The sequence below is a fragment of the Myxine glutinosa genome, chromosome 8 (genome assembly GCF_964187855.1).
Source record: "Myxine glutinosa chromosome 8, kmMyxGlut1.1, whole genome shotgun sequence".
Lineage (NCBI taxonomy): Eukaryota > Metazoa > Chordata > Myxini > Myxiniformes > Myxinidae > Myxine > Myxine glutinosa.
In genome coordinates this window covers 5,700,438-5,728,164 of record NC_136268.1, presented here as the reverse complement: position 1 = coordinate 5,728,164, position 27,727 = coordinate 5,700,438, and the positions used below count along the sequence as shown (strand labels likewise).

At 41.9% G+C, this 27,727-nt stretch overlaps 2 protein-coding genes across 2 annotated transcripts in view; one reads left to right on the top strand and one right to left on the bottom strand.

The window, feature by feature from the left end:
- Positions 1-27,727, bottom strand: part of LOC137432028 (neurotrophic factor BDNF precursor form) — a 50,518-nt gene that overhangs the window by 11,177 nt on the left and 11,614 nt on the right. The window lies entirely within an intron of this gene.
- Positions 1,798-26,144, top strand: LOC144893181 (uncharacterized). Its single transcript, XM_078782817.1, has 9 exons — positions 1,798-1,891; positions 3,441-3,507; positions 3,560-3,755; positions 4,918-5,011; positions 5,453-5,553; positions 13,502-13,577; positions 14,430-14,529; positions 24,907-25,012; positions 25,151-26,144. Exons 1-9 carry the CDS (start codon positions 1,798-1,800, stop codon positions 25,997-25,999), a joined length of 1,683 nt encoding a protein of 560 aa, XP_078638943.1. The 3' UTR covers positions 26,000-26,144.

Below are 27,727 nucleotides of genomic sequence, written 5' to 3'. Positions count from 1 at the left end.
CCCATGGTTCCATGCCTTAGACCACACACACTATGCCAGGTGGGTCCCTGTTCACCTGAGGGACACGGTTGCACTCCCAATGAAGCACCCAGATGTAGCCAGAGAATTCAGGGCTGGCAACGTCACTGTACAGAAGACGAAGAAGGTGTTCTCTTCGATCCCAATGGAATCGAAATCTTGCAAAAGTCAAATCTCTGAATCTGAGATGGCCCAATATCCAGATCTTTTCATAATATGATAGTCTACTAGTGTGCCAAATTTGGTGCTTTCCTCACAAAATGCACAATTGTTATGCTAAGTTGCCCCACTATTGGTATCGTTTTGTTGATTTCTCACCTTTTAATTATTTAATTTACGTTCGCTATGGCAAACGATTGTTTGAGGAATAGCATATACGAGTCGCTCACTCACAAGCATGGGCTGGTGTGCGACCCTCCGAGGGAGGTAAAGATGTAGCAAGTGCTTCTGGCAATCGGAAAGCGCGTCAGCTCACATAATATCCGTGCAGCCTCTCGAATGAACAAGAAGGTTGTTGTGTTTGTATCGGAGGTGCACATGGTGAACTCCATTGTGGAGCAAGGCCTTCTCATAGACCCCTACCTGTTTCTCATAGTTTCCCCATTAGATACACCTGCGGTGAAGGTTAATGTTTCTAATGTCCCTCCCTTTGTTAAAGGTGAGGACTTGTGTGCTCAATTGAGCAAGTTCGGTACGATCGTATCAAAATTGACAATGGTGCCGATACACTCGGCAAGGGGTGAATTTCGACCCGTGATGACTTTTAAAAGGGTCGTCTACATGATATTGCCCGAAAATGTGCAAAAGCTAAATGTAATTTTGCATGCAAAGATTAATGGCCATACTTATAGAATGTATGCCTCCACGGACGTCATGGCATGTTATGGGTGTGGAACTTACGGACACGTAAAGAGTACCTGTCCCGGTTTGGTGAGATAATTAGAAAATCGAGACCAGGTGATTGCAGATTCTCCTCCCTCCCCACCTAATGGGGTGGATGATGTTGTAGACTCCTCCCCACGACCTAATGGTGATCGGGAAACAGTTGACCCCCCTCACCTACTGAGATACGTGGAATGGTAGACCCCTCCCTACGACCTATGGGTGTGGAACTTACGGACACGTAAAGAGTTCCTGTCCCGGTTTGGTGAGATAATTAGAAAATCGAGACCAGGTGATTGCAGATTCTCCTCCCTCCCCACATAATGGGGCGGATGATATGGTAGACTCCTCCCCACGACCTAATGGTGATAAGGAAACAGTTGACCCCTTCCCCTCACCTACTGGGGTATGTGGAATGGTAGACCCCTCCCTACGACCTATGGGTGAGCGGAAAACAGTAGACCACTCCTCCCTCCCTGCTGGTGTGACAAAAGTGGTTGATCCCTCTCCTACTTTACAGGACTGTACGGATGACAATATGGAAGGGTTCGTAACAGTGTCTCGTAAAAAGGACATAAACGTTCATGTTCCGTCGTGAAGGATGCAAGCACAGTGCAAAGTAAGGTACTGGTTGCGTCAAATGTGTCGTGAGCTTGCAAGATGGAGCTTGTGTAGAGAATCCCTGTTTGGGATTGCAAACTGAACGGAACCGGGTTTAAATCCGAGCAATTCGTTTGCACCACTTGCCGAACTGTGTTGAGGTTTCTGAGTGTGAAATAGACATCGAGCATCCTCGTGCATCTCAGGAGGACACAAGTGGTGATATTGATAACCCTGATGTCTTACATGACATTAATGTAATGGTCACAGAGGTGGGCGCATGGATGGCCGGGCGTAATGACAGAACAGATAAGTCAGACAGCCCCACAGAGGAAGCCTACACTTCTGGAACAAAATAAAAAAGATGATAAGGAGGAAGCTGCATGTGACGGTGAGCAGCTAAATAGGAATGAAAACGATATCCATCCATGTTTCTTATCCTGGGGAGATTTGTGCCTCAGAAATAAGTTTGCATCAGGAAGAGAATGACAAAGATGATGCGTTTGATTTTGACGAACCCTACTCTACCCCGTCAGGTAGTGGGTTTTGTGCCCAAGAGGATGGGGATGGGGACACTGTAGTTACAGAAGATAAAATTAAAAAATTCCTCGATGAATCCTTCAGGAAAAGGAATGTCAGAATTCACGATTATTTCCGAAACCTACATGCTTTTCTAAAAACTACTAGAAACATGATTCGTGATCCCCAGCAAGTTGGGATATCAGAACCTCAATTTCAGCGGTTGAGAAAGTGTGCCACTAAGGCAGGAAAAGAACTCCAAGAGGAGGAAAATTAATAAAGAATAAATGAAGGTAACGTCTCTCAACATAAACGGAGGCCACAGCTGTATGCGGCGTCTGGAGGTGTTACAACTATTTGAGAAAGAAAAGATTGATATTTTCATGTTACAAGAGACACACAGAAACAAATCTTGTGAAGACGAGTGGCGCAGAATGTTTAAAGGGTGCCATGTTTTCTCCAATGCGGTTGAAGAAGCTAAAGCGGGGGTGGCAATAATCTTGCATCCTCGCCTTCAACCATCCGAGATTCACTATAGAGAGATTTGTAAGGGTTTCTTGATGGTGGTGGATTTTATTAGCAGCAATCAAAAGGTTAGCATTATTAATGTGTATTGCCCCAGTGACAGCGCTGAAAGGGCTCTATTTCTTCCAAAATTAGCGGATTGCTTAAGCACTGTTGATTTGACTTGTTTAATTTGTATGGGGGGAGACTATAATTGCACACTCAACCCTCCACTGGACAGGAACACTCCTGAGCCACATCCACCCAGTGCAAAGTCCTTGGCACAACTTGTGAAAAAATACAAACTTAGAGATGTATGGCGATTACAAAATCCAAACACCCGTCAATATACATGGGTGTGCTGTGCAAAAAACCAGTTAACCATGGGTCGACTGGACAGATTGTACGTGAACCAAGGAATGGTGAATCTGGTTAAGAGAACATGTATAACTCCATCTGGCTTTTCTGATCACCATATGATTGCAATGGATTGTATGTTACCTGGTCATTGCTGTAAGAGTGCACACTGGAATTTCAATGTGAAATTGTTACAAGATGAACATTTTAAAAATGCCTTCAGACTGGTATGGGAAGGATTAGAAAAGAAAAAGTGTTCCTATGTCAATATGCGACAGTGGTGGGACTGTACCCAATCACAAATTCGGATTTTCTGTCAACAATATTGCTCGTATGCCACCAGTAATATGTCTGGGTTGATAAGTGCTCTAAAAGCAGATGTACTTGAATATGAACAAGAAGCTGGAACATCTTGGGGAAGTAACCAATATCAGCAGCTGATAGAAAAAAAGACCCTGCTGGCCAAACTGGTCAAAGAGCGTGCGGCGGGAGCAATGATTCACCTGTCGATGAGCAGAATACACCTCGAGACTCCAAACAAAGATTTCTTCAAAATACAGAAGGCCGGCAACACTTCTCGGCAGCTTCAAAGTCTACGCTCTTCCGACGGTGTTCTGACTTGCCAGAGTGACATTAAACATTCACTGCAAGAGTTTTACTCAAATTTGTTTACTCCAAGAACGGTGGATAAAACGACGGCAAATGAGATGATTAAACTTCTCCCATCTCATTCTGAAGGACAGCAACTTCAACTGGAATGTGTCATTTCTCTGGAGGAGCTCACTACAGCAGTGAAACAACTCGAAGACGGCAAGGCCCCCGGAATTGACCGACTTCCTGATGAATTTTACAAAGTTTTTTTTGGAATGTTCTGGGTCCTGCTCTAATTGAGACTTTTCACGAGAGCCTAAATCAGGGGGAATTTCCCCTGAGCTGCAGAAGAGCTGTCTTACGTCTTCTTCCCCAAAAAGGGGATTTGCAGCAGATTACAAACTGGCGGCCTGTGTCATTGTTAAATACTGACTATAAGATTGTGTCAAAAGTGCTTGCAATGCGTCTTAAAAAGGTCATCTCTTTCTTAGTTGGGAATGACCAAACGTATTGCATACCTGAACGATCCATGTATGACAGTATTTTCTTGGTTAGAGACTTGATTACTATCGGTCAAACTGCGTCGCATGCTTTTGGGTTATTACTCCTTGACCAGGAGAAAGCTTTTGACAGTGTGGATCACTCATTTTTGTTTGCAGTTCTTACTAAAGCAGGATTTGGAGAAAAAATTATTTCTTGCATAAAACTTTTATACAACAATGTATCATGCCTGCTAAAAGTAAATAACAGTCTGTGTCGTCCTTTCTCCTTTCAGCGTGGCATCCGTCAGGGCTGTCCACTGTCAGGCATGTTGTATACACTGTCCATCGAACCCTTACTGGCTCTCCTTCGTACCACCTTATCTGGTTTGTCCTTGTCAAACAATTCCAAAATTGTTACGTCAGCATATGCAGACGACCTGTGTGTTGTGGTTAAAAACCAGGAATATGTTTTTGAACTATCCCGGTGTTTTGCCAAATTTGAACTTGCTTCATCAGCAAGAGTAAATTGGAACAAGAGTGTAGCTCTTTCTCTGTACCCAGATACCCTATCTGGGTCACAGGCTTCACATATGGTTCCCCCAACTCTTCCAGGAGGAATGTTATGGAAAACGGATGGGTTTAAATACTTAGGCATCCATTTGGGAACTACAAGCTATATGAAGAAAAACTGGGATGGTTTCCTCGATAACATTAAGCAGAAACTATCAAAGTGGAAAGGGATGCTCCATATCTTGTCACTTAAGGCACGGGTAACGAAAATAAACAACCTGGTGCTTCCAGTCGTATGGCATAAGATCATAGCACTCCAGCCTCCTCAAGCTCTGATCACCAGCATTCAGAGGGTTCTAGTTGACTTTTTCTAGGGAAGCCACCACTGGCTTAAGCCAGATGTGTTGTGCAGACCACGTAATTCAGGTGGCCAAAACCTGGTGCGTATCCCTAGTCGAATAATCGCTTTTCTGCTAACGACAATAAAACGTCTGCTGTACAGCGAGGTTGTGCCCTGGTGTCCTCTCATAAATACCTTGCTCAGGCAAGTAGGTGGAATAGACTATGACCGGGAACATTTCCTTATGGACTTGAAGCAGATCGATAGAGCTCGGCTCCCTGCATTTCATCGGTCTCTCCTGAACGCCTGGCAAGCTCTAGGAGTGCAGCGGTTGGAGATCTCTTATGATCCCAGAAAGTTTGTGCATGAGCCATTGTTCAAAACTCATTATTCACTGAAATATCTACCAACCGAGCTTTTATGGAACATTTTACGAACAATGGGATTAATAAAGTGCGAGATCTTATGGAGCTATCCTTGAAGCGATGGTTGTCTGCCAGCGCTGTTTCTGGAAAAATTGGCTTGCGTTCAATTAGAATAGTGGGCAGGGTCATAACGATTGTATCCCAGACTTTTTTAGATTTAAATATTGCGTGGAATGGGGTAAATGAAGAAGTAGATTTTCGCTTAACCTTTCCTGAACTCTCAGTCACTGCCCAGGAACAACATGGTGTGTTTTCCTCTAACAGCGAAGCATCCGGTGTGTTCCACATCATGGGGAAAAGGGCAATGTACAGAATTTGTCTCGAGGTGTGTGTGGCACCCTTAAGAAACAAGTGGAAAGAGCTTTTACCTGCAGGAGCATTTCTCACTCCAAATTGGGATGAAATATATAGGTGTCCTACTGTCGGACGTACAGGAGACCTAAATTGGAGACTGGTCCATCACACTCTGGCCACACAGGTGTTAGTTCAGAAGTTTAACCCTGCTGTGTCTAATTTATGTCCTTTTTGTGGTAATGTTGAACATTTGTATCATGCGTTTATTGAGTGCAAGAGATTGTCATCTCTGTTTCTGTATCTGAGCCGAATCTTTTGTAAATTGAAAATTGTTTTTTCTGTTACAATCTTCGTTTACGGACTTGCATGTAATACCAGGAAAAACTCTGTGATTTTTCTTTTCAATTTTTTGCTTGGAATCGTAAAGTTTTCAATTTATAAAACTAGAAAAGCCAGATTATGTAGTGGAAAAAATGAAAATGCACTTTTTTGTTTTATTGGGATGGTGTCAGCACGTATAAAGCTCGAACATGCTTATCATGTAAACATGGGGAACCTTCTTGTGATTCAAGAGTTATGGGGGCATGGGGGGTGTTTTGTGTGAATGCATTAGAAACGAGGTTGTGATTTGTATGTAAAGTGGAGTTGGAATACTTTTGGTTTTATACTTTTATAATAAAATAACACAAAAGTCAAAGTCAAAGTCTCTGTCTGTCTCTCTCTCTCTCTGTCTCTGTCTCTCTCTGCCTCTCTGTATTTGTCTCTCTGTCTCTGTCTCTCTGTCTCTCTCTCTCTCTCTCTGGCGCCACCTATCGGCCGTCGGTGCGTTGGGTGTAGCGTCATGGCGGCTGTGAGCAACTGCTCTGTGTTTTGGTGAGTCCGTCGTGAGGTTTCCCCCCTCTCCTGCCCTCCCCTGCCCCCCTCCCTCTCCTTTTCCATCCGGTGTGCCTTGGCATTTGTTTTCATCTGTTCCACACCTTTGCCTTCGAGAGAGAGAGGATTGAGAGCGGGCCCATTTTGGGTGCGGCCTACTGGCATTGACGGCGCGTTGTAAGCCATTTCTGTGCTTATAATGCACGTTTATTTTTTACTTTAGTTCGTTTATTTAGGTTTGATACCCTCGTGTCCGGCTCGGACAAGCGGGGGGAGGGGGGAGGGTACTTTCGCCGGAATGGCGAATGCACGCTCTCGTCGCGATGACTTTGAAGGCTTAACCAGGAAGCACGCGTTTGTGTGCGTGCCTCCGGATGGAGTCCCTGTCGAGGACATCATCCTCGCTGTGGGGAGCATTGTTGGGGATGAAAATATACGTGCAGCTTCGCGTATGAACCAGAAAGTGGTGGTGTTCGTTTCGGACGAGGAACTCGTCCATGACGTGGTAAGTGCGGGAATAACCACGGAAAGCGGTCACTTTATGATAGCTATTAACTCCCGCGACGAGAGTGGTTATTTCTAACGTACCACCATTTATCCCAAATGACAAGTTAATGACCGTGCTATCACGGTACGGTAAAATGGTATCGAGGATTTCAACAATCCCTCTTGGGTGTCGGAATGAACGTGTTAAGCACGTAATGAGCTTCCGCAGACAGGTGTATATGGTCCTTCCAGACCGTGGGGACGACACAGGCCTCAACATCACTTTCAAAATTAATTTTGAAGAGGCAAATTTCCAGCTATACGCATCGTCCACCACCTTAACATGCTTTCAGTGTGGAGCGTATGGACATTTAAAACGTTCTTGTCCCAAAGCCTCGTGTGTTAGGTGTGGCAAGACAGGTCACACTGCCATAGTTTGTAAGGAGGAGGTTGCTCTGCTAATGAATACGCCCAGTGGGAGGGAGGTAAACGCTGCTCCACTAATGAATACTCCCAGTGGGAGGGAGGTTAACGTTGCTCCACTAATTGAGATTCCCAGTGGGGGGGAGGTTATCGCATTGCCACCGCCTAAAATTCCTAATGAGGGTGAATCCAGTGTTCCAAGCGTGAACGTATTTATTCCTCCTCAGCAAAATGTTGAAATGGACACTGATAGCAAAGTGGGGACGAGTAAACGAAGGGCTCCGGATGATAGTGACTCATCTGGAGCAGGTAAAAAGGTTGTGCTCGATTTGCAGGCTGTTAGTGAAAAAACTCTTCAGGATGCACCTGGAATCTCTCTGCAAAGCGCGGACCAAATAAATAAAGAGGAAAACCCAGAAAAGAGCATCAGGGTTCAGCCGCTAAAACAACGCGCTTCCATTACTCACACAGACGACGTTAATGATGTAAATAATTCAGGCCACGATACCGTGAATGGCGCATCATTGATCCAAGCGAATGTCGCCGAACAGGCTGACATCCATAATAAATCTGCCAATATAGCAGAAAAGGGCGGAAACATAAATCCACAGGAATGTGGGAATAATGATTTCATGCCAATTGAGGAAATCAGTAATCAATGTGCTGATGTTTCCCAAACACAGCACTGCGTGGACCCCCCAGACAAGGGAAGGCTAGGTTGCATAGCAGGAGAAGAAAACGGTATTGACCCAGACCCCATTGGACCACTTTCTGATTTATCAGAATCGGAAGAGGAGGTGGAGGTAACAGCATTATCACAATTAATGCCAGATCAACCCCCAACCCCTCCCCATATTGTTCTCTCATTCCTCAATGAAACGTATAGACAGCGAAATGTCATCATTGGGGATCATTTCCCTGATTTGGCTCCCTTTATTCAGGCTGCAAAACTAGTCATAAAAAAATCTGAGGAACTAAACCTAACAAAATCGCAGTTTCATCGACTAAAGAAAATCATAACAAAGGCAAAGACTGAGTACTCACAGTGTCAGACAAAATTTACTAATGAGTGATGAAGACGCTTAATCTTGCAACACTCAATATAAATGGTGGTGGGGCCAGTCACGTCCGCCAGATCCAAGTGAATAGTTTATTCAAAAGGAAACAAGTCGATGTAATATTACTGCAAGAAACTCATATTATTGAGAAGGTTGAACATGACTGGAGCAGCATGTTCAAAGGTAAATGATTCTTCAGTAATATGTCATCTGTATCTGCTGGAGTGGGGTTTTTGCTAAAACCAGGACTTGTACCTGAATCTTGCCTCTTTCAGGAGGTGATTCGGGGACGTTTTGCCTCCCTAGAATTGGTGATCAATAGCCTGAAGCTTATTATTTTTAATGTATATGCACCAAGCGAGAGTACTGACCGTAAAGCCTTCTTTACTGAAGTGATAAACCATTTAAATTTGTTTGACCCAAATCAGTGCATATGCATGGGGGGAGATTTCAATTGTACGCTAGAGCCCAAAATAGACAGAAATTCACCGGAACCACATCCCGAGTCCCATGGTGACCTCTCCCAGTTCCTTTCAGGTGGGGCTTTTTTGGATGTATGGCGATTGATGCACCCAAATGACCGGCAGTTTACATGGTGTCGATGCTCCAATGGCCAAGTATCCTTAGCGAGGCTTGACCACTGGTACATCACCCCACGATTAAGGAATATTGTAACCTCCTCAACTATTACCCCTTCCATCTTCTCTGACCACCACATGGTCACGATGGGCCTATCTTTCCCACAATTCAAACGGCGGAGCGCCTATTGGAAATTCAATACAAGCCTTTTGGATGATACCCTGTTTAAGGAAGCCTTTCGCATCCTATGGATAGCAATAGTTGGAAAAAAGCCCCTCTTTGCTTCCACTAACCTTTGGTGGGATAATATGAAAACTCATATACGACTGTTTTGTCAACAGTTTAATTCCCATATCACTCATGAAAATCAAATCACATTGGCACGGTTGGAAACCGAAATTCTAAAACTGCAAAACAAAATGGCAGAGCAGGAAAATGTGACAAATTATAAATTGCTCCTTGAAAAAAGGACCCAACTCCGGGAACTATTACAGGAGAAGGCTGCAGGACTACTAGTTCGACTGAGAGTAAAAAGCATTAAAGTATCAGATAGCCCTAGCAAAGCCTTCTTTCACTTAGAAGCTGAAACGAAGCCTCCCCAGCTTATTTTATCAGTTAAGGACCCCAGTGGGAATGAAATTACAAGTTGTGATGGGGTAAAAATCACTATTAGAAAGTATTATTCTGAACTATTTGCTAAAAAAGATATATATGAGGATAAAATAAAATGTTTTACCTCCCATCTCCCAACCCTAACTGAGACTCAATGCCTGGAGCTGGATGTGCCTGTAAGCCTTGATGAATTACAGCGTGCCCTGGTTGGAATGGAATCTGGAAAGGCTCCGGGAATTGATGGCCTGCCAGCTGAGTTTTACATGGAATTTTGGGACATTTTGGGCCCAGAACTATTGATTGTAATCCAAGAATCCTTGCGAAAAGGTGTAATGCCACTAAGCCTAAGGAGAGCAGTGGTGAGTCTTCTCCCGAAGTCAGGAGACCTCCGGCGGATGGAGAATTGGAGACCGGTTTCAATAATGTGTACTGACTATAAATTGTTTTCGAAAGCAATGGCAAATCGTTTAAAAAAAGTCATTGGTGATCTGGTTTTACCTGATCAGACATTCTGCATCCCCAGTCGTTCGATTTACGACAACATTTTTTTCGTGCGGGATTTAATGTATGCTCGCCATGACCAAAATGATTTTGGAATATGTTTTCTAGACTTTGAAAAAGCCTTTGACAGCATTGGCCATGTTTTCTTGTGCCATGTTCTTGAAGCATGTGGGTTTGGGGTAATTTTCAGGGCCTTTATAACTTTATTGTACACTGACATTTCCAGTGTAATTAAGGTGAACAATGAACTGGTTCCCCCCATAAAGGTTCAGAGGGGGGTACGGCAGGGTTGCCCAGTCTCAGGTTTGCTTTTTGCGTTAGCAATGGAGCCATTTCTTTGCACACTGAGAAAGAATATCTCTGGCCTGACCTGTTTTCCTGGAAGCCCACCAATGACTATATCGGCCTATGCAGATGATGTTTGCGTCATTATAAAAAACCACCAAGACATTGTTGCTCTTGTAAAGTCCTTAAGAACCTTTTTCATGGCTTCATCTCTGAAGGTTAATTGGACGAAAAGCAAAGCTCTTTGGGTGCCATACCTTAATAGCTGCCTACCTGTCTCAACACATCTGCCTGCTCTTCCAGAAAACTTGGAGTGGAAAACAGATGGTGTTGATTACCATGGTGTGTCCCTGGGCTCTACACAATTTGAGAAAAGGAATTGGGAAGGTGTGACTGGAGAAATAGACAGGAGGCTGAACCTCTGAAAAAGAGCCCTACCGCACCTCTCATTTAAGGGCCGAGTCTTAGTGGCAAACAACTTGGTTGCTACAACGTTGTGGCATCGCTTTATTTGCCTGCAACCACCAGAAGTGCTGCTGGACAGGATACAGGCCAAACTTGTGGACTTTTTTGGGGGAGGCCATCATTGGCTGCGGCCAAGTGTAATATGCCTTACTTCATCTGAAGGTGGTCAGAGCCTTGTTCACGTGAGATCCCGTCTCATGGCTTTTCGCCTGTGCTCCATTCAACGCCTCCTATTTGGTGAAAACCTGCCAAACCATGCCTTGGCTTGCCATATTTTACAGCAGGCGGGTAGACTCGGCTATGGTCTCGAAGTATTCCTGACTCACCTCAAGTACGTGAATACATCAACGCTCCCCATATTTTACCAGAGCCTTCTCAGTGCCTGGGAAAGACTTTCCGTGAGCCGTAAAGCGGACACTTACTCCCCAGGGATGTTCGAGGTTGAACCCCTGTTCTTCAATCCTCTCTTCCCTGATGTTCTCAAGAGTCATCATTTGTGCCAACGCTTTATTGAGGCAGGCATAAACAAAGTATGGCACCTTCGGCCAAACTCCGGTGTCGGGTGGAGGAATGTGGAGGAAATTTCAACCTTGACGGCGATTCGGTCCAAGAGGACAATTGGAACGATTTTGAGGAAAGTTGTTCAAAAACGTCATCAGCTACAGAAACTTTGGACTTGGAATACTTTTGGACACCCCAACGAGTCCCCGTTTCTGAAACTGATTTTTGACTGCTTTCCCAAGGAACTTCCACCTGTTAGCACAGGGACAAGTGTATTGCATGCTGAGAGCAGCAAGAGCCTGTATAGGTGGTGGTTATCTCAAGTTCTTGGTATTCCTCCGCTAAATGGAGTAGCACGATGGAAGAGGCTACTCCCTGCCGGGCCCCCCAATGAACCTGTATGGGAATCAATGTATAGTAAGCTGATCAACAAAAGAACAGGTGATCTTCAGTGGCGCCTTGCCCACTGGATCATCCCATGTAATACATATGTATGGAATTTTGCCCCAATATCTGCATGTTGCCCCTTTTGTTCTGTAATTGAGGATGTTTTTCATTTTTTTATTGGTTGTGAAAGACTTTTTCCTTTATTTGAATGGTTAGACTTTGTGTCGTTCAAAATGAATTTCAGATTTACTTTTCGATCCTTTCTTTTTGGGCTCAAAAAGAGACGGCAACACAACAAGGAATATGAACTGTTGTGCTTTTTTGTAGCTACAGCAAAGCTTGCTACTTACCTGTCCAGAAAGGAGAGGCGGATTGGTAAGCCCATTCATCAATGCAAGGTCATGACGTTTTTCAATGCGCTGTGTGCTGCAAGGCTAAAACATGAGTTTGAGTTTTCCAAGAGCATGGGCGAAATTGATGGATTTGTGGAAAAATGGTGTTTGAAAAGTGTCTGTGAAGTCCGCCAAAACGAGTTGGTATTATTTTTCTCTTGATTGTTCATAATTTCTACAATTCATAGTATTGCTGCAGAAGATTGCATTTGTTTTCGGTAAAAGTTGATCTGATCAACGCATATATCTGTATTGTTTCCTCGCTTCATCGTTTTCTCTTGTTTTTGGCTTTGATGATTTTATACACTGTACATCCATGCACTTTATAATTTTTGGAATAAAAGGACGTCAAAAGTCAAAGTCTCTCTCTCTCTCTCTCTCTCTCCTCTCTCTCTCTCTCTCTCTCTCTCTCTCTCTCTCTCTCTCTCTCTCTCTCTCTCTCTCATCTCAGTTCGGTTTCCCTCGTTACAGCCTCTTTCTTTTGAGGCTCGATGGAAAGAGAAACTGCCTTCTGGGTCTCCCTCCCATCCGCAATGGTCTGCAATGTATGTTTCACCGATTGTTAAAAGGACTGGTGATATTGCTTGGAGACTCGCCCATATGGTGTTGCCCTCCAATGTTTTATTACATCGTTTTAATGAGGATAATTCAGTGGAATGCCCCTTTTGTATGATTTCTGAAGAGCTTTTCCATGCTTACGTAGATTGTGCAAGACTCTTTCCCTTCTTTGGTTTTTTATCAACCTTTTTTAATATTATGAACTTTTCTTTTTCTACATGTGTTTTTATCTTTGGAACACCACTTAGTTATAAAAAACGCTCTGAGACTGCTCTTGCTAATTTCTTAATTTCTATTGGTAAATTAGCAATCTACAAAACAAGAAAAGCAAAGCTCCTGGCAAATGCTGATATTTTATGTGATGTTGTAATTGTGTTTAAGGCTCTAGTCATGGCAAGGTTACGCTTGGAATTTTCTTTTTGCCAAATGAAAGATGATTTACAAACCTTTGTGGAAAAATGGTGTGCAAAGGGTGGGTTTTGTAAACTTGATCATGGTTTGTTAAGTTTTTTGTTTTAGTGCTTGGTGTTTTTATTGTTGTTGTTTGGCTGCACATGTTTTGAATTGTGGTGACTTTATTATTTGCATGACTTGTATGGTTTTCTTACCTTTATAATAAAAGAGCTTCAAAAGTCAAAGTCTCTCTCTCTCTCTCTCTCTCTCTCTCTCTCTCTCTCTCTCTCTCTCTCTCTCTCTCTCTCTCTCTCTCTCTCTCTCTCTCTCTCATCTCAGTTCGGTTTCCCTCGTTACAGCCTCTTTCTTTTGGGGCTCGATGGAAAGAGAAACTGCCTTCTGGGTCTCCCTCCTGTGGAAGTGTAACTCAGTGTAACTCATTGGTTGGAACTAGTAACGAACCAAGGTACGAGCAGGTGGTCGAAAGAATGTTAGAAATGTATCTCACTCTGTTAAAGCTGGGAGTCCATTGTCCACCTCCTGTACAGCCCTGGGCTAGAGCACCCTCCTACTGTGTAAATGGAACTCACAGCAGGAGGGGAGCGAGTTGGTGCCGGCAGGGCGATTGTGGATGACCAAGGAGCTTTAGCGCACGAAGGATTAACATTCAGCGGACAGGGGATTAACTCCAGTTTGTCCATATAAACCAGAGCAAACGTTGAGTCAGGACCACTTGTGACCAGAAGCTCTGACCTACGGAACGGAACGGAACCCTATGAACAGCGCTGAGAGAGAGGACTCATACTCAGAACCTCTGCCCGACGGGAATGGCGGAGGAACATCGGCCGAACAAGAAGGACCATGCGAATAGAGTTAACCTGGTCTATTGAGTTAAACGGTAGTTATTTGGTATTGGAATGAAAGTGAACAACCAGTTAATAAACCAGACCTTTTGTAAAACCTGTGTCCGGTCATTGGAGTCTTGAGTCTCCCCAACCATTTCCCCGACAATCTGGAGGCACCGCTGGGATTTCGAGTGGACGTCGCCAAGGTAAGCATGGCGTATTGGGGATCTGTCCATTATGAAATATGAATTCTGAAGATGGTAGGATTTGGTGTGTGGGACTTGTGATTGTTCATAGGTAATCCAAGGATGGAACATTGACAAACGGTTTTATCTATTATTCGTGTTTTTTTTTTCTCTAGCGTTCTGTAAATACGGGTTTTTTCGCTGTGTAAATAAATGCGCCAGTTCGTCTGACACGCGTCACTGAGAAACGCGCGTCTGTAGACTTGCCTGCAGTTGGGACCGTGTGTTGGCAAGGAGGCGTACGTAACGATTATCCGAGGAGTGTAACAATTTTTGTAAAATATGTATTTTTGCGCTGTCTAAGTAAAATGTGCCAGTTCTGACATGATAATTAAAAAACCCTACGGAGCACGGCGAACGGACCGACCCATGAAGTGCACCATGGGGGCGATCTGTTTTCCGAGGTCTGTAGGGCACGTACATTCGTACACTAGGGCGCGTACACCTGTTTGCACACGCACATTTGCTTAGCACTTGTAAACGTACCCCTGAGCTGCCCGCTCAGGGTGTGCGATTAAGGCAGCGGGCAATGGAATTTTATATACAGATATTTTTTTTTGCACTTGCTCAAAGCACGCGACTTGCTCGGCGTGCGACAGGGAGCCGGGATATGGAATGGGATCGGATTTTTATATATATAAATTGAGGTAATATTGAGTTATGGAATTAATTGCTTTCAACAATGCAAAGGGTGACAAGATATGGGATTTTAATGGGATTTTAATGGGATCGGATTATATATATATAAATTGAGGTAATATTGAGTTATGGAATTAATTGCTTTCAACAATGCAAAGGGTGACAAGATATGGGATTTTAATGGGATTTTAATGGGATCGGATTTTTATATATATAAATTGAGGTAATATTGAGTTATGGAATTAATTGCTTTCAACAATGCAAAGGGTGACAAGATATGGGATTTTAATGGGATTTTAATGGGATCGGATTTTATATATATAAATTGAGGTAATATTGAGTTATGGAATTAATTGCTTTCAACAATGCAAAGGGTGACAAGATATGGGATTTTAATGGGATTTTAATGGGATCGGATTTTTATATATATAAATTGAGGTAATATTGAGTTATGGAATTAATTGCTTTCAACAATGCAAAGGGTGACAAGATATGGGATTTTAATGGGATTTTAATGGGATCGGATTTTTATATATATAAATTGAGGTAATATTGAGTTATGGAATTAATTGCTTTCAACAATGCAAAGGGTGACAAGATATGGGATTTTAATGGGATTTTAATGGGATCGGATTTTTATATATATAAATTGAGGTAATAATGAGTTATGGAATTAATTGCTTTCAACAATGCAAAGGGTGACAAGATATGGGATTTTAATGGGATTTTAATGGGATCGGATTTTATATATATAAATTGAGGTAATATTGAGTTATGGAATTAATTGCTTTCAACAATGCAAAGGGTGACAAGATATGGGATTTTAATGGGATTTTAATGGGATCGGATTTTTATATATATAAATTGAGGTAATATTGAGTTATGGAATTAATTGCTTTCAACAATGCAAAGGGTGACAAGATATGGGATTTTAATGGGATTTTAATGGGATCGGATTTTATATATATAAATTGAGGTAATATTGAGTTATGGAATTAATTGCTTTCAACAATGCAAAGGGTGACAAGATATGGGATTTTAATGGGATTTTAATGGGATCGGATTTTTATATATATAAATTGAGGTAATATTGAGTTATGGAATTAATTGCTTTCAACAATGCAAAGGGTGACAAGATATGGGATTTTAATGGGATTTTAATGGGATCGGATTTTTATATATATAAATTGAGGTAATATTGAGTTATGGAATTAATTGCTTTCAACAATGCAAAGGGTGACAAGATATGGGATTTTAATGGGATCGGATTTTTATATATATAAATTGAGGTAATATTGAGTTATGGAATTAATTGCTTTCAACAATGCAAAGGGTGACAAGATATGGGATTTTAATGGGATCGGATTTTTATATATATAAATTGAGGTAATATTGAGTTATGGAATTAATTGCTTTCAACAATGCAAAGGGTGACAAGATATGGGATTTTAATGGGATTTTAATGGGATTTTAATGGGATTTTAATGGGATAAATATAGAAGATGTTTGTTTTTGTCAAGAGAAAGTGACAATTGGCGGAGAAGTCACAGAGGCCGGGTTTTGGGCCTTTGACAGCAGAGAAATTGAGTTTTGACAGCAAAAGACTTCCAAATAATGGTTGTGGCAAACAGTGACTTCTGGGATGACAGGGGTGTGGGGTATTTGGCATCGCCAGACTAGCTTATTGGTTTAGGAATGTTTAGAGGTCATTGCAATGTGATAATTACTTGTGATCATTTGTTGTTGGAACGTTTTGGGAACATTTAAATGTTGGGTTTTGCTGACGTTTCCACAACGTCGCCACAACGTTTCACTTTCGTTGTTGCAACGTTTTGCTCCAACGTTTTGGGAACATTTAAATGTTGAGTTTTGCTGACGTTTCCACAACGTCGCCACAACGTTTCACTTTCGTTGTTGCAACGTTTTGCTCCAACGTTTTGGGAACATTTAAATGTTGGGTTTTGCTGACGTTTCCACAACGTCACCACAACATTTCACTTTCGTTGTTGCAACGTTTTGCTCCAACGTTTTGGGAACATTCAAATGTTGGGTTTTGCTGACGTTTCCACAACGTCACCACAACGTTTCACTTTCGTTGTTGCAACGTTTTGCTCCAACGTTTTGGGAACATTTAAATGTTGGGTTTTGCCGACGTTTCCACAACGTCGCCACAACGTTTCACTTTCGTTGTTGCAACGTTTTGCTCCAACGTTTTGGGAACATTTAAATGTTGGGTTTTGCTGACGTTTCCACAACGTCGCCACAACGTTTCACTTTCGTTGTTGCAACGTTTTGCTCCAAAGTTTTGGGAACATTTAAATGTTGGGTTTTGCTGACGTTTCCACAACGTCGCCACAACGTTTCACTTTCGTTGTTGCAACGTTTTGCTCCAACGTTTTGGGAACATTTAAATGTTGGGTTTGCTGACGTTTCCACAACGTCGCCACAACGTTTCACTTTCGTTGTTGCAACGTTTTGCTCCAACGTTTTGGGAACATTTAAATGTTGGGTTTTGCTGACGTTTCCACAACGTCGCTACAACGTTTCACTTTCGTTGTTGCAACGTTTTGCTCCAACGTTTTGGGGACACTCAAATGTTAAGTAAATCGGATAAGAATTCACGAGTTATTTAATTATTAGCGATTAAGGAAGTACTTATTTAATTAATTACATTTCGTATTACATTACAGTAATTACCTGAGGTAATTACAGTAATTACAGTTCCGGTAATTACAGTAATTACAGTAATCATTACAGTAATTGCAGTAATCTTATTACAGTAATTACATTACATTAACTCAGGCACCTTTTGAGTAAGGAAGCTGATATTTGGACATGACACTGACCAAGTGATGTGGCTGTCAAGAAAAAATTTTTGATTTATTGATTAATCATTTAATAAATTAACTCGTTGATTTATAAATGACTTATTTAATTAAAATTCCTCAGAGATACATCTTCGGATGAGATACTTGCAGATTGGTTATGCTATGATCCAATTGATTAAGGAAAATATTTTGTGATGGCCATATTGGCAATTTTGTGGCCATATTCGTGGCAACTCGGTTAGTGCCACTGCACCTTTAAAATGCATCCCTGCGTTCATTTTTCGATCGATTGAGTTGAAATTTTGAACAATCGGATCTGGACTGTCGTTGTTAACGACTCTAGCACGCACTCGTCCAATCAGGATGGAGCGGTATGGTCCCCGGATCATCACTGCCCGCAGTTTTTAATTAATTTTACTTTTTCTCTTGGTCATATAATTTTGAAGACATGCATGTCATGATATAGGAAATGTTTGTTCTGTTGAACGGAATAAATGTTGTTTATTTTTGTGGGTGTGTATTTTTGTGTATTTTGGATATATTTTCATGACTAATTCCAGTTAACATCCTGCAAAATTTGCTCGTTTTCTGGCCGAGTCGAAATTGCGTTGAGTTCCTATGGCATGCGCCATTAAAAGCGCTGTGTAATGGTTGAGCTCCCTTTATTTCGTTTTGGTCATGCGGATGAGCAGACAAAGTGACGAATGCTGCGGCTGGAGCAGTAGAAGCGATGTTTTAATTGAAATGATGTAATTTAATTCAACGTGGTAGGTGGGCAACACCACAAAGCATACCTCTTTTAAGGTGTGTATAAACCCATGAACATTTCAGCAATCAATACGATGCTGAAATGGTGTAATTTAATTAAACGTGGTAGGTGGGCAACACCACAAAGCATACCTCTTTTAAGGTGTGTATAAACCCATGAACATTTCAGCAATCAATACGATGCTGAAATGGTGTAATTTAATTAAATGTGGTAGGTGGGCAACACCACAAAGCATACCTCTTTTAAGGTGTGTATAAACCCATGAACAGTTCAGCAATCAATTAATTTAATTAAACGTGGTAGGTGGGCAACACCACAAAGCATACCTCTTTTAAGGTGTGTATAAACCCATGAACAGTTCAGCAATCAATACGATGCTGAAATGGTGTAATTTAATTAAACGTGGTAGGTGGGCAACACCACAAAGCATACCTCTTTTAAGGTGTGTATAAACCCATGAACAGTTCAGCAATCAATTAATTTAATTAAACGTGGTAGGTGGGCAACACCACAAAGCATACCTCTTTTAAGGTGTGTATAAACCCATGAACAGTTCAGCAATCAATACGATGCTGAAATGAGTAATTTAATGAGTAATTTAATGAGTAATTTAATGAGTAATTTAATGAGTAATTGAATGTGTAATTTAATTGTGTAATATGGTCGACCTTGGATTTGTTTGGGTTTTGTTGTTTATTTTTGTGGGTGGGTATTTTTGTGTATTTTGGATATATTTTCACGGCTAATTCCAGCTAACATCCTGCAAAATTTGCTCGTTTTCTGGCCGAGTCGAAATTGCGTTGAGTTCCTATGGCATGCGCCATTAAAAGCGCTGTGTAATGGTTGAGCTCCCTTTATTTCGTTTTGGTCATGCGGATGAGCAGACAAAATGACGAATGCTGCGGCTGGAGCAGTGGAAGCGATTTTTGAATTGTTCAATGATTATTCGATATTGTTATGACTTATTGTCAATAGGTATACTAAGTGGCCATGAGGTAGCCTGTTGCTATGTACAGTTTTATTCTATTGTTGATTATACCACATAGCTGTGGTGATAAAGGAAATGTTCGTTTTAAATAGATGATTATGATATGACCATGACTATAAAATCATGATGATTATTATGAATGATATCATAGGGTTCAAATGCAGAATGATTGCATGAACTTGGGAAAGAACTTTCAAGCCCTATGGGATAAATTGGGTGTTACAAGCGATGGAGTTTCAAAATTTAGCATGATTGAAGGAATTTTACAGTCTTATTTCAGGAGTTTTACGAAATTTAAATTGCCAAGAGATTTTGGGTACTATTAAAAGAAAAAATGATGAGATATTTTTCCCAATGAACTTTAATATCTGCCATCCATTTTGGCTGTCTCACAAATGAAGGATGAGTTGCCTTTAGTGGTTGCAAAGAAAATTTGTGGAGACCAGGCAAAATGGGGAAATATGTCAGATATGACCCTAGGACAGGACGGTGATTCATCAATTGACATGAGGTACGAACCAGAGGTGACGACCGATGAGATTCGATCTCAGTCAATGGATGGACCTGTCCTGACATCATTGGGGAAAGGGCTTATGCAAGAAGTCATCCAAAATGATTAATTTGATTTATTGATGAATATTGATGAATTAATTGAAATTGAATAATTGATTGAATTGTTGATTGATTGAATCTAATTGATTGAATTTAATTGAATAAATTTAACTGAATAAATTGAACTGAATAAATTGAATTGAATATATTGATTGTTTGATTGATGAAAATGCGGTCTCAAGAAAGAAGCTTTGATATCTTTGTGAGATATTATCAATGTGAAGACAACCTTGGAAAATTGAGCAAGGTGGTGAGTTTATATACAGATATATATGTGCGGTTACCATTGTGTGATTTCCCCGTCAACAGAGCGGACACCTGAGGATTCACCCATTTCATACTGACCCTCCGGCTCATCTGCAAATACTGATCTGTGAGATTGGATTGTGCAAAAGCCACAGGTGAGGGAGATTCTCTGGAAATCACCGTTTGAACAGGTGGAGAGATCCTTCCTGGAGGTACGAGTGAAGCTTTAGAGGAACAAACTACAACACATCCAACGCTACTTTGATAAAAGGCAGAATGGGAAATGGAGCCTGCAAGAACACACAAGGACAACCAGAGATTCCACAAAAAGGTACTTGTACACATCATATGTACGACCGTTATGGTGCCGAAGCTATAAGGCAGGTCGAGAATTGGTATTTGTGGACAAAGGGACATGATGAGGAGTTTCCAAGAGATGGTACATTTGAGCGAAGTCGATTGGAAAGATTGGAACAAAGATTGAAAGCCAGGAAGAGACAGAATCTAACGGTAGACTGGCTTGCATTCCATCTTTGGGATGGTGAATCCAGACAACGGGAACAGGAAGAACGGATAACGGATCTAGAACTTAAAATAAAAAGGATACAGGATACAGTGGAGAAGACAAATGCACAACTGCCCTCGAAATTAGGAATGAAAGTGACAGTTGTCCCATCTGATTTCCAGTTGTCTCCCCAAAAAGGACGGTACAGAGAATTTTTTCGTGTTTCAGGAGATAACGAGAGATTGCAGTGGCAACTCAGGGATGTAGAGATGCAGCCCAACAATACAAGTGCACAGGTGCACAGACCAGGCAACGACAGAAACCGGTGTTTCAAGTGTGGACGGATGGGACATTGGAAAAGAGGATGTCCGTATACCAAAAGGAAGACAAGTTAATAGGGTAAACCAAGATCAAGGGTACCAGTGCTGACCGATACCTCAGACAATGATTAGGCCTTCATTGCGACAAATCCCAAATGACGATTGGCCTCAACAAATTAGATTACTGGACAAACATGAATAACTGTCGATGATTCTTGGGTCTGAAAAGTTGTCGGAGCAAGAATTATTCATTTTTTCTTTTGCTTGTAAGCAAATTGATAATTAATTGATCAAATTCCGAAATTGGATCTTTTATGTTGGGCACAAAATTTTAAATTTACAAAGTTTGGAACAATTGCTTTGCAATTTTTTTGGCAAACCAAGTAGTCTAGTAGGAAGACTAGGTCCCCCTGCACCCCCCGGAGATATACTTCTAATCAGTGTTTCTAGATTGGACAAAATGTGTAGAAAATGAATAGCTATGGCCCCAAGCTGAAAAAATGTCCCACATACCATTTTTATGCAAATTACTGCTGCCATTATCAAAAAAACGATTTTTGACATATCTCAGCCAATATTGCAGATAATTGAAAAATGAAGGTGTCTAGACCCATGTTTTGAAGGGCATAGATCATGATAGAACTATTCATAACATGATTACATGTGTCTATGGTATACTAGTATGCATATTAATGCTGTAATTACAAAATAATCAGTTTTACAAATGATAAGGATACGTTAATACTGCAGATAACTTAACATGGTACATAAGGGGTCTAAACCCAGGTATTTTCAAGGTTAAATGTCAACAAGATGCTCCTGAGTCTTGCATAGGGGCGGGACATTGGCAGTAACATTGGTACCACTCAACTTTTCTTCCCACCATTGACTTTGTATTGCGAGAGATTTTCACTTGCTTATTTAAAGGTTTCTCACCCAGCCCACGTAAAATCTACCAACTCCTGCTGTTAACTCCCAAACATATTTTTTTATGTTATCCAATCACAGTGCAGAAATGACAGACTAGAGATCCAAATTAGTGCTGCTATAGCTGCCATTTTACATTTCCATCCATGTAACATGCGCGCTCGCGCGCTCGTATCAATTGGTAATGTCGCGCGCTCGTATCAATTGGTAACGTTGATGTTATTGAATACCTCAGTTGAAAGTTCAGTCTTCCATTCCATCTGTGTGTTGTTCTTGGTATTCATCCTCCAATCTAGCCAGGTAAGATGCTAACTATAATGTTACTCACACTCTTGACTTCAGTTTCTGCATGAAATCATAAACAGGCAGAATAACAGCTGAGCCAGCTAGCACCATGTTAGCTAACGTTAAAGCTAGCCTCATCTATGTACAGTATGTTCCTAATGTCGGTGTAACTTAAACTTTTGTTAATGCCAAACATGAGACATATCTGTTGACTTCTGTATATGAATTGAACCAGAAAGAGGCACGACAGCTGAGCTAGCTACAGTAACTTAGCACAATGTTTCATTGGCCTAGATAGCTAACGTTAGTGTGGAAGAATTTAGATGTTTTAGCTATTAGCACTTTTGATGCCACTAAACATGGTTTAGTCAGCTAAAAAGTACCCTAGTGTAGAACATGACTCAGAACCTCTGTTACCTCACTGAAAACTCAGAGCCTCCTTTCACAGGCACTTTTAACATCATTCGTGATTTCTTATTTGTCATTTAACAGTGATGGTAGACATCGACAGCAAGCATGCCCAAAAGAAAACGGAGTGTAGAACCTGCAGCCCAAAGCTCTCCTCCTACATGCATCCTTCATGTACCATCCATGTCTGATCATGGGGATTTCACGCCCCTCCGTAAAATTAAAGGATCTGCTTCAGAAAAACTGCAACTGCTTCAAAAGATCCGGGATAGACGTCTCAACCAACCGCATGACTCCCCATGTCGTATGCAATCAGTATGTGATCAGATCCCGGCAACTCTTCCTGATGACCTAGAAAGAGTAGGATATCACAGCAAGTGTTATAAGCACTTTGTCCGCCACTTTCATCGTCTGGGAGATGATACAGAACCAGGGCCATCAACCTCATCATGGCATCACTCTCCTCGTAAACCAGGAGGTTCTGCTGAACCCATCTTCCCGCCAGAGTGTATATTTTGTGAGAAAGTTAAGACCAAAGATGCTCATCGCAATACTGAGAGGCCTACAACCTTCCCATCCTTTAAAAACAAAGAAAATGCATGGGAGCAAATCGAAACACGGGCTGAGAAAATGGGTCTCTATCGACTCCATCGAAAGGTGAAAAACAAAGACCTCTTTGCATGTGAGGCCAAACACCATCCGTCATGTTTTAAAGCTTTCCGCACAGCATTCTACAACTATGAGCGTGCGATTCACAGAGCCGAAGCACCAAAGGAGCAGGCTTGCATGTCAGCCGCCCATGAAAAGGCATTCAACTCAGTACTGGAACACATTCAAACCCAGGTCATCCAGCAGAATAAAGTTCTACAGCTTTCTTCCTTGCGCTTGCTCTATGTCGAGGAACTGAAACTGAATGGATATGAGAACTCAAATTATCGGTCAGAGAAACTACTGAAACGCCTACAGAATGACCCAATCAAGGAGCATATCCACTTCACGAAGGTTGATCATGACAAATGTGATGTCATTTCTTTCTGGCTTGTGCACAGCTCAAACATAACAGTTTCCAATGCTCTCGCACGAGCATTCACACTCGGAAGCACAAACAAGAACCAAAATGTTGCCCTCCAACTTCGCCAGGGTATTCTACAGGCTTTCAGAGAGTGTAAAGACCAACCATGGTCACCAACAGCTGAAGACATGGAGCTCAATCCTGAAGACATCCTACCTCCAGACCTTGTCCGCTTTCTCAGCGTGCTAATGACTGGCAAGGAGGGCATCGAGACAGAAAAGGTGAAGCGTCTGGTCTTCTCCATTGGACAAGATCTGTGCCGTGCAGTGTCAGATGGAAAATGGAAGTTACCAAAGCACATTCTCCTCTGTGTGACTGTAAGGCACCTGTTCCGAAGCAAACAGCTCACCACAATACTACACAGGCTTGGACACTCTGAGAGCTACGATTTCGCCTTGGAGTTGGAAACTGCTCTCGCCAAGGTCCTGGATGAAGTCTCAACTTATCGTACACCACAAATTGTGACAGGAGAGGGCAACCTTGTATTCCACTGTGAGTGGGACAACTTGAATAAAACCACTACCAGTGTGCACGGCAGCAACATTGTAAACAGTGCTGGAGGAATCATGGTGCAGGAGGTCAAGCCCGGGTTCGAGAGCAGCAAGGACCGAATGCTACCTACCATCAATAGGTCACAACAGCGTAGCCTGAAGGTCGACACACCAAAAACTCTCCCACCCTTGCACTTTACTCGCGTTGGCCCGAAGTTCCCTGAAGGCTCATCATTCACACCGCCAGCAGAGAATGACACAGTCTATGCCACTACGATGCAAGAGTACTACATCTGGCTCTTCATCAGATACATCGGAAGCTGTGGCCTGCAGCCTGTGCCTGGGCTAGGGGGTTTCACCTCTGCAACTGGTTCTCCCCCACCCAGCAAATCAACAGTCGACTACTGCACGCCTATCCACCAACCGATCACAGACAACGCAGTTGTTCGTGAGCTACTGAAGCGTTCCGAGGCAGCAACTGCTGAGGTGGGTCAGAGATGGGTCCTGAATACATTTGATCTGGGTGTCTGCATGAAAGCCCTTCCCATCATCTGGCGCTGGCCAAATGAATTTGCTAGTCATGTAGTAACGATTGGACCCTTCCACACATCCATGAACTACATCGGGATGCTCACTGGACACAAGATGCGTGGTTCTGGATATGCAGAGATTCTCTTTGAGGCACAACTAGTAACAAGTGGAGTGGACAAGAGGCAGCTACCAGGCTGGAGAGAACAGAGATGGCTGTGCTGATCGTGGAGGGGAAGGCCCACCAACTTGCCTCAACGAATGGCAAGGTAAAATTGAAAGCCCTTCGTGAATGGCGATTCAATTTGTAATTTTTCCTGAAAAAAAGGTGATTACCTGTGATGTTTGTCTAGATCTGAAACTGGCAGTGACTGGTGATTGAAATGCGGTGCCTTTTTGTGTTTCAGGTCGAGGTACGTGAACTCCCCACGATCTACAGCAACCAGGAAGAGACTGATACCAGGGTGGTTCTGTACCTCCATCATGCTGCTACCATCGGATACAAGAACGCTGTAGTCAGAACACCGGACACAGACATCCTCCTGATCCTGCTCCACCATGCCCACAACATCAAGCTGACGGTGTACCTGGATACAGGGTCAGGGAAGCATCGCCAACTTGTCAACGTCTCTGAGCTGGCAGAATCCCTGGGAGAGGACTACTGTGCCACTCTCCTGGGGTACTATGTGTTCAGCGGAGAAGACTGCACCAGTGCCTTCAAAGGGAAGGGAAAAGTCGGGCCCTTGAAAAAGCTGGAGAAGAATCCCAGGTTTCACAGGGCATTCGGTGAACTGGGTGACAACTGGGATGCCAACCCTGAGGTGGAGAGGCAGTTAGAAAAATTCACCTGTGTGATGTACGGCCAGAGTCGCGAGTCATCAGTGGACATTGTCCGTGCCAAGCTGCTACGAAAAATGGTGGGAGAGGACAAGACCCTCACATCCAAGTCCAAGGTTGATCTGGCTCGCCTTCCTCCATGCCAGTCTGCCCTGAAGCCGCACATCCAGCGTGTGAACCACCGCGTAGCATTGTACAAAAGAGCCGATCAACCTATCATCGAAAAGCCAAAACCTTATGAGGAGCAAGGATGGATAAGGACTGATGAAGGACTGTTGAAACCAATGTGGTCCAGTGGTCCCATCCTACCAACCTCACTGGTGGATCTTCTGAACACAGGAGAGCACGAAGAGGAGGAGGAAGAGGAAGGAGAAGAAGAGTTTGACTCTGACGATTTCGATGAAAATGATGATGACTGACTCAGTGTAGAATCACTAATGCTAATGATGTTTATCTAAAACAAGCAAGAGAAGAGTGGTCACATTGAGTGCTAGGACTATTTTGACAGTTGTAATATTTAGAAAAATAAAACTTTGTGTTAACGTCTGTGTAGACGGACCTTAATATGAGTCTATTATTTCGTAAAACTGTGATTATTTTGTAAATAAAGCACTAATTAGCATACTAGTATACCATAGACACATGTAATCATGTTATGAATAGTTCTATCATGATCTATGCCCTTCAAAACATGGGTCTAGACACCTTCATTTTTCAATTATCTGCAATATTGGCTGAGATATGTCAAAAATCGTTTTTTTGATAATGGCAGCAGTAATTTGCATAAAAATGGTATGTGGGACATTTTTTCAGCTTGGGGCCATAGCTAGTCATTTTCTACACATTTTTTCCAATCTAGAAACACTGATTAGAAGTATATCTCCGGGGGGTGCAGGGGGACCTAGTCTTCCTACTAGACTAAAGTGACAAGAGTCACATCATGACCAGGTGGGAATTTCGGACTATTGTTCCACACGAATGATAGGTCAGTGGTCGACTGACATACAAATGGGTGGGTAGTCAAATTTGGATAAATTATTGTGAGAACTGAAAGGGTAATGTCAATGTGACGTCATAGGGGTTTTCTAAGAATAAACTTTTTGGTCCATTTGTGTATTAACGCTTATAAAATTGAAGGACAAATTTTGAGAAATTGAAATAAAGTTGACACCCATCCGGATCTGTAAATAAGGGTTCCAACGCAAACAAATACGCATAATGCATGTGTGTGTGGGTATTTTGTGTGTCAGTGTTTTTTTGTTTTTGTGTATCAATCTTACAAGATTGCTGACACCGACAGTGTGCCTTGTCTGGAAAATAGATAGTTCCATGGGGATGGGATCGCATATCGAGAGAATTCGTAAAAAAAAAAAATAGAAATATAATTTGATTATAAAAATTATCACTTTTGTCAAGGGAGATGGAGAATAAAGATTTGATTTGCTGAGTTATGAGCAGCTATTCATTAATAGTAAAATTGGGAGTAATCTTGGGATTCCATTGTGATCGAATTTATATGAGAATCAAAGCTATTTATGGATATGAGCTTCATAAAAATGTGGGAGTACAAAATTAGCCAAATTTTGGAGAGGTCTTACACTGACTTCCCAGAGTACTCTGCTCATGGATTTTTTATATATATAAACTTGAATTTTATCAGCATATAAATTGTGCTGTATGTATGGATGTGTTTTAGGCATAGATGATATGGGAAAATAGTAAAGAAAATTTTGCTGGTTTGAACTATTGTGGGTTTTCAGTTCTGGAGTTCAAACAAAGTCACTGGTTAACAGATGAGAAAGGATAGTAAATAAATTATTCGATGATGGGTAAATTAAGTACGATATTACTAAGACTTATGAGAGCTATTGTTCTTCCTTACAGCAGTGGAAAATTATTGGGAAAAAAATTTAGATCCAACATAATGAATCTAATAAAGAATGTGATCGGGATAATATCCTCAATTTGTACTAATTATTTGATTGTGGGTAAAGGAATTAATTTATCGTAGTGGATTGTTAACAGCAGCCTGAAAATGTCCTGAGAGTGTGCATCCATGTAATCAGAAATCCCAGATTTGTTTTTACAAACAACATTTTGGTAGAGGTCTTGTGTGGACGAACACTTCCTTGGTAGATAAAAAAACG

Excerpts from the sequence above, each read along its gene's own strand:
- LOC144893181 (XM_078782817.1), top strand. The coding sequence starts at position 1,798 with ATGACAGAACAGATAAGTCAGACAGCCCCACAGAGGAAGCCTACACTT. Across the intron at positions 3,756-4,917 it reads TTTTTTTTGGAATGTTCTGG|TCGAATAATCGCTTTTCTGC; the intron begins GTCCTGCTCTAA and ends GCGTATCCCTAG. Across the intron at positions 5,554-13,501 it reads TGTACAGAATTTGTCTCGAG|GTACGAGCAGGTGGTCGAAA; the intron begins GTGTGTGTGGCA and ends TAACGAACCAAG.